The sequence below is a fragment of the Gossypium raimondii genome, chromosome 11, assembly GCF_025698545.1.
Source record: "Gossypium raimondii isolate GPD5lz chromosome 11, ASM2569854v1, whole genome shotgun sequence".
NCBI classification, from domain to species: domain Eukaryota; kingdom Viridiplantae; phylum Streptophyta; class Magnoliopsida; order Malvales; family Malvaceae; genus Gossypium; species Gossypium raimondii.
Genome location: NC_068575.1, coordinates 48,471,911 through 48,485,865, shown reverse-complemented (window position 1 = coordinate 48,485,865; position 13,955 = coordinate 48,471,911). Strand labels below are relative to the sequence as shown.

The 13,955-nt window shown below is 34.4% G+C and overlaps 1 protein-coding gene across 8 annotated transcripts; it reads left to right on the top strand.

Annotated features, from left to right (window-relative positions):
- Positions 1–1,476: 1,476 nt before the first annotated feature.
- LOC105803436 (protein ENHANCED DOWNY MILDEW 2) lies at positions 1,477–13,512 on the top strand. Of its 8 annotated transcripts, XM_052624143.1 has the most exons (20): positions 1,479–1,729; positions 2,272–2,325; positions 2,430–2,716; positions 2,849–2,945; positions 3,956–4,006; positions 4,125–4,276; positions 5,563–5,662; positions 5,758–5,856; positions 6,111–6,373; positions 7,017–7,109; positions 7,215–7,721; positions 7,821–7,971; positions 8,063–8,164; positions 8,861–8,953; positions 9,526–9,567; positions 10,312–10,422; positions 11,966–12,037; positions 12,135–12,253; positions 12,352–12,412; positions 12,511–13,512. In XM_052624143.1, exons 3-20 carry the CDS (start codon positions 2,577–2,579, stop codon positions 13,198–13,200), a joined length of 2,943 nt encoding a protein of 980 aa, XP_052480103.1. In that variant the 5' UTR covers positions 1,479–1,729; positions 2,272–2,325; positions 2,430–2,576; the 3' UTR covers positions 13,201–13,512. The 8 variants fall into 8 exon arrangements, with proteins under 8 accessions (XP_012491083.1, XP_052480100.1, XP_052480098.1 ...); XM_012635629.2 differs by having other exon boundaries at positions 1,477–1,712; positions 2,272–2,716; XM_052624140.1 differs by having other exon boundaries at positions 1,477–1,729; positions 2,272–2,716; positions 8,063–8,137.
- Positions 13,513–13,955: the final 443 nt, after the last annotated feature.

Genomic DNA, 13,955 nt, shown 5'->3' with positions numbered 1-13,955 from the left:
CTCAACTCATTTAGGCTCAAGGCTTCAAGATTTAAGGCTTATCAAGAAAAGGGTACTTAAGGCTCAAAGTACGGAAACTAATGGTATATAGCAAAAGGTAAGGCTTTTAGGCTCCAGGCTAAGTAAACAATGCCTAAGGTATTTTTCGAAATATTCACAAAACACAACTTCTATCATGCATACATTTATTCAAATGAACAATTAAAAATTCAATTGATTTATTTATAAGTATCCACACACTTCATTCATCATATGACAGATTTTGTACATTTTCATTAACGGTTATTGACATCTTCCTTAAATATCTCAAAATCATCATCATGCTTAAAAGATCTTGACATCTTCCTTAAAATCTCAAGAAAAGGTCCAGTTGAAAAGATCTTGACATCTTCCTAGAGGTGATCATGGGTTGAGTTACCCGGCCCGGCCTGACAGCCTGTTCGTAAAATGGGAGGGTTCGGGTAAAAATATAGGCCCAAAATATGGGTTTGGGCAAAAAAAGAGGCTTGTTTAGAAAACAGGCCGGGCCTCGGGTAAAACTTTTTTGGCTAGGGTCGGGCCGAGTTCGGGCTTAGCAATTTTCTTTCGGGTCGGGCTTGGACAAATTTTTTGAACCATATTTCGGGCTGGGCCAGGCCCGGGCCTAGAAACGGGCCTAAAATTTTTTCTGGGCCTGGCCCGAACCCAGTCTGGCCCGGCCCATGATCACCTCTACATCTTCTTTAGAGATATCAAAATCATCATCATCCAACAATATTCTCTCAAGCCCCATTTTCTGCTCCGTATTTTCAAGAAGTTTACCTTGAACGACTCCATATAAGGATTTTTATCCTCTATTATAGCATCTCCAAGATCCAAACTATCTGAATCCTTATTTCAAGCCTTCTTCGTTGCCCACTCAAGTTCAGATGAAATCAGAGACCTAAGCCATTCAAGTTGTTGTGTAGAGTAGAGGTGAGTGTTTGATCGAATTGAGTTGACAAGTCCTATTTTATCATTTTAACTCGATTTTAAATTTTTTCAAATTGAGGCAAATGAAATGAAATTTAAGTCAAGTCGAATCGAGTGAAATTGTTTGAGTTAAATTAAAAAATTAAACATGTCAAATTAAAATATTGTTACAGTATAACTAATTCCATGTTAGAACACTTAAATTTGAAAACATATATATTTGAAAACTTTTTCAAAGCAAAATAAAAAAAAACTTTAATATCATAAACTTAAATCACAAGTTAACTTTTAAAATTATTATTTCAGAAAATTTTTAAAATTTTAACTTTTTACTCATTCTTAAAATAAATATTTTTAATTTTTAATTTTGTTAAAAGAGATTAATTTACTAATTTTGATAAATTTGAACTAATTTTGCTTTAGGGGCAAAAGAAATTTAATTGAAGGTGATTAAATAAGGGCGTTTTAGGAATATCCAATTAGAGAAAAAAAGCTCATGATAAGACGTAAACTGTACCAGAAACTGTTCTTGCCAGAAACTGTTCATGTAGCCAGCCCAGTTTCTGCCATTTTTGTACATTTTATTTCAAGCACACGCTTCTTACATTTCCAGCAACTCACTCCTTCTTCTCCAACATTTTCCCAGCTTTTCTCCCTTTCCAAACAAGATTTTAGGGATTTGATTTTCCACTGAAATTTCAAGTCCCTCCCTCACCATCTGTCCTTTTCGTCTCTCATTTCGAAGTTCATACCCTCCTCACGTACGTGTTAATTTAAGGTTATTGTAACTTTCTTTTTTTCTTTTTTGTCGAGTTTCGTTCTTTTGGGTTGTTTATGTGGTTTTGTTTGTCGTGAAGAAAACTAAAGGAAAATGAGTACGGGATTTTAGGTTCTTGGAACTCTAGAAAGCAAATGGAAAACTCTATGGTTTTCTAATTTAACATTTGATTTGCTATATGTTATCACTATTTTAAGGCGAATACTGTGAGAATCTGCTTGAGTTTCACTTGATAGTTTTGTTATTTACTTCTTGCTCATGGACCTATAAAGAAAGTGCATTTGTATTCAAAAGTAACTATTTCTTTTAGTTATTAAAAAAAAAAACTGATCTTTTTTTCTTTTCTGAAATAAAAAATAGGTGATTTTATTTGGTATGAGATGAACTTCTTTTATTTTCACTACTTTCTCATTTTCAATCAACCAAAACAACCAGCAGTATGCTTCAACACTCGAGTTTTATCGGATGTCCCCCATGGGACTTAACGCTCAAGTTTTAGATATGACTTGTTTATTTATTTATTTACATGTATTTCGCTGCAGGTTTCGCCCCTTCTTATTTTTCAGATAAGCAAATGTCATCCTCTGACGAAGAAGGTGAGTTTGCTCCAGAAATTCACGTCTCAGAATATGTTTTTGTTGATCAAAACGGTGAGCCAATTTCATTTTCTGTCTTGCCTCTCCAATGGAATGAAAATGAGGTCATTGGCAACAGTAAAGCCCAGGTTTTCTTAGAGGGAGTTGCTGACGATGGTCGTCTGAAGATTTACCAGCAAGTTGTCGCATGGAGGTTTGATCTATCCTATGCGCTGCCCGAAATTTTGGTGTTCTCCAAGAACAAGAAATGGATGACACTCCAGAAGCCTAGGAAGAGTTTCGTAAGTACCATTAGGACAATCCTAATCACAATTCATTGGATGCATTTCCTGAAAAAGAACACAGAGACACCAGCAAAATCTGTATGGAACCACTTGCAAAACGTCTTCAGGTTGCTCCTCTCCAAGTCACTCTGTTGTACTCTTTGTTGCGAGAATTTTAATATTTTCTCTATTAGTTCATTGTTAAAGGGCGTGCATTTTTCTTTTCATATCACTTAATTTTTTTTTTTTTTGTCATGCAGCTTATATGAGTTTGAGCCCTCTGAGCATGACCTTTTGCATCACAAGCTGTTAATTAGTGAAGCTATGAAAAGGGATAAAGACTTAGCCAAGTCTAAGGTTTGTGATACTATGGACTTTTTTATGCGTTTCGTGTCATGACAATAATCTCTTATTCGGTTTGGGTACATAATAACATTACCAAAGTGATTATACTGTAGCTAACCTGTTAAAATCCATATATGCATGTGACATTCATGTGGATGGGGTATCTCATAAGCACCTCTTGAGTCATCAATCTGAGGATGTAGCTTAAGATATGCTAGTTCTCGGACTCAAATCTTCGGTGTTGGCCAAAAAGAAAGAAGTCATTAATTTGGAGTTAAAAAATCTTGTCAATGATATGGTGCAGTTTTTTCCTGTCTGATGTTTCCTTTTCTTTTTCTTTTATTTGATATTTGTCTCTAATAGTTATAACTTTTGGAACACACATGTTAATGTTTGTCTTGTTCATCATGACCTAATTATCTTTTTTGTGTCAAAAGTTTAGAAGTTTCACTTTGTTAGAACATATGGATCTTGGGAACATATTTAGTTTTAGTTTTGTGAAACCTATTTTAGCTGAGTGAAGGGATCTGTCTTTACTGGTAAGTTTGCCTTCTGTAGAAGTGTTGTTCAATGTGCAATACCATTACTCAACCAAGAGAAACAAGCTTTAGGATTCAGTGCAACTAGGACAGATAAAGCTTGTTTGCTTACTTCTTGCACTTTCTTGTTAGATAGTTCCCTTTTGTGAGGTTTAGCGGGAACTACTACGCATATAACCTCCTAATGTTTGTTCCCTTCCTAAATGAAACTTGCATACCAAGCTTTTGAAGTAGAACTTCTTAGCTATTCTCAAATCTTTTTTTTTTCCCTTTAAATCAATTTAGCTAGTTACTTCTAACATGATTGTACACTGTGAGTCATATTAGAGCTGCAGTATCTGCAGCCTTTACAAGCATATATATGAACATATGCATGCATGTATATACATACGCCAACTTAATTTGTCCAAGTCACATGCTCTAATAAGTAAGCACATGGACAATGTGATAGATGAAAACTGATTAACAATTTATCTGGAACAGAATGTACTTAACTTTGTGGAGGTACCTCGGACAAATATAGCACCTCATCAGGTCTGCAAATATGTTTTTCCTAGATTTGGCTTATTCCCATTACGTGCTTTTACCTTTTAAAGTCTTTTATTTTTCATTTTCCTCAAATGTACCGTAGAATTTGGCCATGATTTAACAGGATATACCCAAGAAGAATAACTTTATAAATGATGGAGATGTAGACGATGAAGATTACAATGATGATGACATAGGTGAAGAAGTTGATGGTGTGAGGAAGTCCATTTTCGATCCTGTTTGTGCAATTTGTGATGATGGTGGCAACGTTCTACCGTATGCCCTAACTTTTTGGTTCTGGAACTTTTTTTGTGGACTTTTTTTAAAAATTAATTTTACCTTAACTTAGCCTTTTCTTTTGGGTGGTGTGTGGCAATATCATGCATAGGTTTGGTGTTCCTTTAGAAACCAATAATTTTTACTTCACTTGGAATTCTGGAAGGCTTTCTAAAATGTAATACACTTATTTTATAAGATTTTGGGATAGTAGCAAGATTTGAACCAATGGTTCAACCCTTTTGACATAAAATAGCATTGAAAGTAAGGAGAAAATTGGAAAATAAGAAAGAAAGACAAGATTTTACTGTATTTGATCATCAACTTTGACAATATTTTAAGTCAAGACTTTTAAGTCGTGAAGATAAAAGGTTTGTCGAAATGTTATGCATATTTCATGAAATCATGGAGTATTCTTTTGGTTCAAAGAGTAATGGACTTCTAGTGAATTATTCAGGATTTAATTTTTTTTCCTAAAAATTTTCCTTCCATTGTAGTTCTGCGTTTATTTATTGAGGAAATTCCTTTCAGTTGCATTTGAACTTTTAATTGAATATTAAAAGTTGCTTCTTCCAAACTAAGGGATAATGGCTCCAAAGTGGAAAATGTCACTTGGACACATTCAGGCAAGGTGTATTTGATTAGGTGTATGCCTGGTGCGATTAAGATTTAAGCATGCTTTTTGTTAAAACTGTAGACCGAAAAATTGTCTACCTGATTGAGGTGCCTTCAATAGTAAAATAGAGACAACCGAACTCTCTATTTTTCAATGTTTGACTATTCCACAACAAACATGACCTGTAAAGAAAATCATGAATTTGGCCAATAGGAATAAAAGGGAAAATTTTGCAGGTCTTTGGGATAAACTATACCACCGTTTAGAGATTATTGAAATATGTCCTTGGAATATTTGAAATTGGCTGTTTATTTGGCTTCCATATTTGATGCGGCCATTATTGTTAGTGCATGAATTATACTTTGAGCAATTTCTTTTCTTTCTGAAAACGTCATTACTTTTATGTTGTTAATAATGTTAGCAATGGTTAATTTTCCCATGTTCACATGTCAGTTTGGTTGTCTAGGTTTAGGATGTAAAAGAGATGTATTAATGGAAGATTTAAAAAACCCTTAACTTAGGTTTTAGGATTCAAATATATCATGTATGCATTGGCACTTTTGGCATGCTCCTGTGGTTTTGAGGTCTGGCTTCTCTACGTCATCTTTGCTTGCCTACAAATTAATTTGATTATTTACTTGGTTCTCTTTGTTTATTGGAATTGATATAGCTGTGAAGGAAGGTGCTTGAGGTCTTTTCACCCAACAAAAGCTGCCGGGATTGATTCTTTCTGTGAATCTCTTGGCTTTGTCAATGATGCTCAAATTGATGTATGGGCATCTTTATTTCCTTAAACATGTGATTTTTCAGTTCATTTGCTCCACTTTCTAGTGACTTGCATATTGTCATGATTTTTTACCTGTAGGCTATTCCATCTTTTTTGTGTAAAAATTGTCTATATAAGCAGCATCAATGTTACGCATGTGGTGAATTAGGCTCTTCTAACAATACTTCTGATCAAGAGGTAAGTGTTTTTTGAGCTTTAAAGGAACCAAAAGATTGTCCCATCATTAATTTATAAGTCCTTCCCTTGGATTCTAGGATCTTTTTGTTGTTTTCCACCATTAACTACTTAGTATTTTTATACACAACATTTATGTTGTATTTAAACATTGCAAGTGTATTGTTAGACATCATTAATTTAGTATTTTTGTTAGACATCAGTGTTGATAATTTAAATTTGTACTATCATCAATCAGAACTTCTTTTCCCCCCTAGGTTTTTCCTTGTGTTTCTGCAACTTGTGGGCATTTCTATCATCCAAAATGTGTGGCAAAATTGCTCCAAACTGACAATGAAGCTGAGGCAAAAAAACTTAGAGATAAAATTGCTGCAGGGGATTCATTTACTTGTCCTGCCCACAAATGCTTTGCTTGTAAGCAAAGTGAAGATGCACAGGTTCATGATTTGCAATTTGCTCTATGTAGGCGTTGCCCTAAGGCGTACCACAGGAAATGTTTACCCAAGTACATTCACTCTAAGTTACTATTTTCAGTTTTCTAGAACCTTTTCTCTGAGACTAGGGGTGAGCAAATGGTTAAATCAGATGGTTCGATCAGTTTTTAACAGTTAACTGACTTAACAGGACCATCTTCCTACTATAACTGAACCAACTGACCTTCTCGGTCTTAACCATCCTAACTGGACCGACTTGAACATCGGTTGGTTATGTCAGTTAAGCGACTTATATTATATATATTATTATATATTATAAATATATTAAAAATTATTAAAAATAATGTATAATATATTTTAAATTATTAAAAAATAATATATACTAAGAGCTAATTTACCATTGAAGTTGAGAAGTGTTTTTGAAAAATGCCGTGAAAAAGTGCTTTAAAAAAGCTTGATAATGTTTACTATTGTTGTCAAAAAGTGCTTTTCAGTCTGTTAAGCTGGTTCGGTTATGAATTTTGATAACTGATTATCGATAAAAAAACCATCCTAATCAAGACCTTAACAGAATTAACCGAGGGAACTGAATTAACCAAAACCGACTGAACCGAATTAGTTGGTTAAGTAATTAAGTCAGTCGGTTTTAACCGACTTATGCTCTCCCCTATCCATGACTTAATGCCTAGGAAAGGTTGATTTCATCTGATGCTTTTGCTTTGTTTTCAGGAGTATTTGCTTCCAACATGACAAGTATACAAAGAGTTTCCGAAGGGCATGGGAGGATCTCTTGCCCTATAATCGGATTCTAATATACTGCATGTAGGTTTTACTTAATTCTTTTAGTTTGCCCATTTGGATAAGCTTTTTCTTTTTACTCGTGCATTATTTATGAATGGTGATATTGTTGCTAAATGTGCTTACCAGGGAGCATAAGATTGTCAAAGAGCTTGAAACTCCAAGCAGAAACCATTTAATTTTTCCTGATCTTGGAGTCAAAGAAAAGAAACGCAAATTGGAGCTATCTTATAGAGGAAAGAATTTGGCCTCAAAGCAAAGTGATGTTTCTGAAGTTTTCGCGACAAGTAGAAATGTTTTGAAGAAGCCAAAGCTGGTTCAAAAGGCCTATCGTGATACTCATGCTGGTGGATCTAGTGAAAGAACTAAGAAGCCTTGTTCTAGACAAGAATTTTCTCCTTTGAAGGATCCAAATACATGCGTCACTAGTAGAAAGTTCTTGAAGCAAAATGCTAGACCAGACTTTGATAGGTCACTTTCCAAAGAGAAAACCAAGCTAACCCAGACAAAAGGTAACTTAAAAGTGAACTTGCAATCAAATCAAACTGGCTTTAAATCCAAGAATACCAATCAGAATATGCAAGCGGAGAAAGGGGAAAGCATTAGGCCTTTAATTGATGCACAAATAGAGAAAGGGTAATTTACTGACTTTTTATAATTTTAGTAATACTTCATTGGAAAATTTCAATGTTGAAGTGCTTTTTGGTTTTGGATTTGCATTTTTTTTAATAACAGCATTTCAGTTCTCATCAAAGAGGTTGATTCTTCATTCAATGCTGAGGAATTTATGAAGAATCAGCAGCAAATCTCTGGTACCAGTGCATATAGCTTCCAGAGTGCAGGTGACAAGAGTATTACATTGGGTAGGGTGGAAGCATCAGTTAAGGTATATCTTCTTGCTCAAATATGATTGATAAATAGTCTGAAATAGCTAGATTCTTTTTCTTGACATTATAGAAATTTCTTACTTGTTTTAGGCTGTTAGAGCTGCATTACAGAAGTTAGAAGCAGGAGCTTCGCTTGAGGATGCAAAAAATGTTTGTGGTCCAGAGGTGATCAAGCAAATATTCAAGTGGAAGGTTTCAAGCCATTTTTCCTTTAATTGTAACTATTTGTTCTCAGAGCTATGCTCTCGTATTAAGCTTTGATGCTGGAAGGTTCTGAGTGCATGTTTTCATGTTAATGATTTTTTAGGTGCTTGTTTCTTAAACCGTAAAATCTTCAACTCAACTTCAATTGGTCAAGTTGAGTTTTGGTTTTATTACTTTTTAACCACCTTGGCCTTAAGACTTTGTTCCTTTCTCATGTGATGCATCTTTGGTCACTTGGAGAGAAAGTACCATTTTCCAAGCAAAATGGTAAAAAGAAAAGCTCTCTGATGTTGAAAGCCATAGGCTTTTTACTATACCTGTGTAATAACCAATTTCACACATAATATAAATGAGTTTACTCACATCCCTAATTGGTTAGCTTAAAATCCTTCAAATAATATATCAGCAGGACTTCTCTAAATCCTTGTGTCAGAGAGCCTTTTAATTATTGGTATTATATTCTTTTTGAGTAATTATTTGCATTTGAAAAGTTCTAATCACTTGTAGGAAGTGGCATTATGGTGGCTAGCTGCTTATCTCTTTTTGCCAATCTATATAATGTGTATGATGTAAAAATGTTTGAGCATAAAATGTATAAATATTGTGGACAACAATATTTTAAACTCACTACTAAAAGTTTGTTTGACAATTTAAATGCTTATATGTTACATTCTAATTCTATAGGAGAATCTTACTGTCTATCTTGGACCTTTTTTCCATGGAATGAGGTATACATCTTTTGGTCGCCATTTCACAAAAGTGGAGAAGCTTATAGAGGTATTAATGCTTGCTTTTCTATCTAAGCAAATAAATTAGAGTTAGAGTTGACTTCTTTCTAAGAACCGAACTTGTTAGAACATCTTTTGCCCACTAATTAAAGTTTCAGTCATTTTCAAACCACTGGCCGGAAGAAAACAGCACAACTGTAAACTTATAAGTAGTCTTAAGTTTTCCTGAAGATTTATATTTTATTGATGAATAGATGTGGTGTTAACTATTAAGTTGATGTTCTTGGGGAATAATCCCGAATAAAACATGATAGGAGAGCAAGTGTTTTATTTTTTTCTTTATTGTTATTTCATTATTTTTCAGTTATCTTATTGCTGGTTATTCTAGAACTTTGTCCTTTGCAACTGAAGGAGAAAAGTAAAACATTCCACAAAAAATGGTTGCAGTTCTATGCTACTATCAACAGTGTGGAGAGTTAGTTTACCATTAGGCTCTATCTAAGTTTTCACTGACATTTACCATGTAAATATGTTGTGGTTTGGTTCTGTTCTTGCTTCATGAATATGTCGATGCTTGGTTGAGATACATAGCGGAGCTAATAGCACTTGTTTATGCTGCAGATTGTCAATAGGCTCCATTGGTATGTACAAGATGGTGATACTGTAAGACTATTCTTCTCCAATTTGCCTTAGTTCACTAAATTTCCATTCATTATTGCATGTACTGTATGACTTTCTGGTGAAGAGCATAATATAATGGATGATTTTCAAGTGAATAAACATAACATAATGGGCACATTTATTTTGTTTCTAAAAGCTTGAACGAAATTCTACCGTGATCTTACATCTTGTATTTGCAACTGTGAATGCTTCTTTTTTCTTTTTTAGATTCTTCAACATGTATCACTTGAAATAGAATGATCACATTTTTTTTATTGTGCTTCATGTTTTCATTCTCAAAGTTTACAAAAGGTTTGGATTATCTATACTGGGAGGGCGTTCTGTAGTATGAGATCAGACAAGGACATTAATTCATAATGAAGTGATGTGTTAGCATCATGCATCTTAATATGTGAAACTGGGAATGCAACGATTTTGATTTGATCTTCTGATTCGCACTTGCTATTACTTAGAATTTGGCTGCTCATCTAGAGATGAAAGACCATAGTATTAGGTAAGAGATGCCACTGACTTGAAATTTTAAAATGTTCAATAGTCTTATTCTGGAATATATTTGGTGGTCATGGAAATGGCATAAGAATCCTGATCCCATTTTAGTGTTTTTTTTGTACTCCCAGATTATGACTTGAAATTTGATTCTTGCTAACTATTCGATTTGATTTTTATATTTATTATGGTTCTATTAATATGGTCATCTTATTTACACAATGAACACTTCTTGAGCAGATAGTCGACTTTTGCTGTGGTTCCAATGATTTCAGTGGTTTATTAAAAGAGAAGCTAGAGAAAGTTGGGAAGTCGTGCTTATTTAAAAATTATGATCTCTTTCAGCCAAAGGTATGGTTAGTCTTTCCTGCATCTAAGATCCTTTTGACCGATGATGCTTTTTGGTTTGTGCCTTTCTCTATTTTTTATGAGTTCTAAAGCCTCAGTTGCAACTTCAAGATCTTGATGAATTGTTTCTATCTAAAATCGTTGTTCCCATCCTATAAAATTATTCATGTGGCAGAAAGAAACGTAAATTGTCTTGTCATTTGATCCACAAACTAAGTTTTGAAAATCATTTTGATAGAAGGCAAACCAAAATCCTTTTTCTTGAACTCCAATTTTTGTCAATCGTATTATAAAAAAGTACCCATCAGATTTTGTTTTGTTAAAAATAGTGTATTGACAATTAATAAATACCCGGTGTTTCCTTTGTGTTGGGTTGATGTTTCATAAGAAGGCATGAGCCAGACCTCACAGTTCCTCTATTTGAACTGAGATCTTTAATCTGAATAAGGTGTTACTCTTATCATCTAAACCAAAGAATATGAGCCAAAAAAAAAAAACCCACCCTGCAACATTTCCAAACTGCTGTAGTAAGTAATACTAGTTGTAATTTATGTGCTTGAAGGAGTTGAACATGGCCTTATTTCTAGCATATATATTTTCAACTACTATACGAGTAAATTGGGCACTATGCCATCATTATGAGCCATCTTGGGGTTGAGTTGCTACCATCATTTTTAACTCTAAACTGAAAGGAGTTCTGGGTAGTGGTCTTGTAATTAAACTATTCCTAGCACCGTTAAAAGCTCGAGTCGACTTGAAATTAGAGGCTCAAAGTTTGGATCAAGCTTGACTTGAGGTAAAGGTCAAACTCCTCAGACTTGCTTGTTTAGGCTCATTTACCTAGTAAAAAGATAAGCCTGAATTCAAATTTAAGCTTGATTATTTTGCTGAGCTTGAATTGAATTTTTTCAATACTGATTAAAATAAAAAACTTGGTTAGGCTCGTGAGCTACTTGCATAGAGCATTATGATGCTCTAATTTGGCTTTCTCGATCGCTTGAGCTCGGCTTATAATAACCAAGCCTAATCCATGTAGCTTGTGAGCAAAAATGTCAAGTTTACATCCCTAGTTATGAGGATTCAGATGATGCAGAACTCCTGATGTGATCTGAGTGTAAAGGATTCAGATGATGCAGAACAAACAGTAAATAGGGTTAAATTTTAACTATGGTTGCATTTCAACTGTGTAAATGTTGCATGCTCTGAGTTCGCTTCCAGTTTCTGCAAGAATGATGACTAAAACTTGTGCTTAGTTGAGCATTTCCTGTGGCCACCCGTGGAGCTCTTATAATGGAGCCTGTTTTGGTTGTTGAACATATGTTCTGAAGCTTAGGCACCATTCTTAAATGCCAAAACTTTTTTTTACTGTGTTGTTATATAATCATCACTGACTTGTATTGTTTTACTTTCACTAACATTTGAAATAGTTATAAGCATACCTGGCTGTTGCAGTTCAATTTTTTTGGTTTGCTCTTTCTGTATTGCTTCTCTAGTCTTTTGCCAGTGTATGCCATTCTAAAGGTTTCCCAATCCTGTTTTTTGGCAGAATGATTTTAGTTTTGAAAAGAGAGATTGGATGAGTGTGAAGCCAAACGAATTAACAGATGGTTCTAGACTGGTAAGACACTTCAAAAAAGGATTAAACAAATTGACAAAGATGTCGCATGTGTTTCCTCTTTTGCCCTTTGATATTCTTGTTTTAACATTTTAATTAGATTATGGGACTGAACCCCCCTTTTGGGGTCAAGGCATCTCGTGCTAACAAGTTCATCAACAAGGCTCTTACATTCAGACCAAAGCTTATCATACTTATTGTTCCAAGGGAAACCAGAAGGTAAAGGCTTCCCCTTGTAACCCTATTCTTATTGTTAAAAATTTTAATCAGAAGGTAATATTGCTCTCTTTCTCTATGTTGCCTTCTCATTTTAACAGACTTGACGAGAAAGATGCTTATGATTTGATTTGGGAGGATGACAGAGTTCTATCTGGCAAGGTATGTAAAGATTTTAGTTACTTTTCTCTCACTGATTTTATATATAAATGAACGTTTTACATTGCTCACATGTTCTTTATTCTTGTTTATTTCCCCAGTCATTTTACCTCCCAGGTTCAGTTGATGTAGAGGACAAGCACTTGGAGCAATGGAATGTAAAGGCACCTCCACTTTATCTTTGGAGTCGCCATGATTGGACAGCCAGGCACAAGGCAATAGCACGAGAGCAACATCATGCATACGACTGGCTAGAAGAGTTGCCTGGAAATGGAGAAAATGCCAAAGAAGTTGAATTTAATTATCTTATGCAGGACAAACATGATTGTTATGGAGATTTCTCGAAAGATGTTTATGCTTGTGGAGGTATTTCCAGCATATTGGATGGTGTTCCCGAAATGAATGATGGATTTGAATCCGAAGGCAGCAGAGGGACTGTCCATGGAAAGGACATGGAAGGCCAGTTTCCTGGAAGCAATAGTATTTGGAAGAACAATGACTTCCCAAAGCAGATACATGACAAAGTAATTGAGATGCAACCTGAAGGACATGGCCATATGGATGCATCTCCAAAGGCAGCATCAGATAATGGAATAGCTTTGGAAACTGACGACATGTGCATTGATATGGAAATATCATCTCCAGACAACAGAGCCAGATATTATGAGGTTCCTGGAACCCAAGGCGGAGATGGGGTCTTCCAGAACCGTGGACAAGATCCTCTTAATTTGGGGTTCAAAACAGAGTATAGGTTTAGGGATATCCAAAACCCTGTCTCAGCTCCTCGTTAAGAAAGCAAAAAACCCAGTGAGTATCAGAAGTGGAAATTACATCAGTGAATGTGATTGATGGTTCCTGAGTTGTTCAGTGGACTCAAACGGATCTTCCCTCTTAAACTGGAACTAAAACCACATAGCAATAGTAATAGGAATAGGAATAAGAATAGGATATCTTTCTTAGCCTTTGAAGAACTAATTCCACTGCTCTTATTAGATGATGATGATGATGATGATGAATTATAGTGCACTGACCCCATGATATGACACTGTTCCTTGCATTCGTATCTTTCAAGTACTAATTTCACTGCCCTCGTTATGATGTGATGCATTGCAGTGCATGACTCCTTAATTTTTCCAATGTTCTTTCGTATAAATCAACGTTCATCTCAAATAAGGCAATTAGATTTTATTTATGGCAATTCAGATTATAAATTTTAAAACAAAAAAAAAACAATTTAAGGAAAATTTTTATATATATTTGGTTCCCAAGGTAGCCTACACCTTTTTGACGTATGTTCATGGTTTTTATGGTTTTATTTGTGTACGTCTTCTCTTTAGATGTACTCTTGAGAAGAAAATTTATTTTAATGAACCCAATTTTTTAATAAGCGAAGTGTTTAAACATTTTAAATAAATCATTTAAAATGTTATTTATAATATAATTTCATATTTAATGTAATAATTTGAAAATATTATTCATGATTTTGTTAAAAGAAAAGGAAAGGTCATAGGTAAAAAAAAGTTTATATAGTACTTATTATTATTTG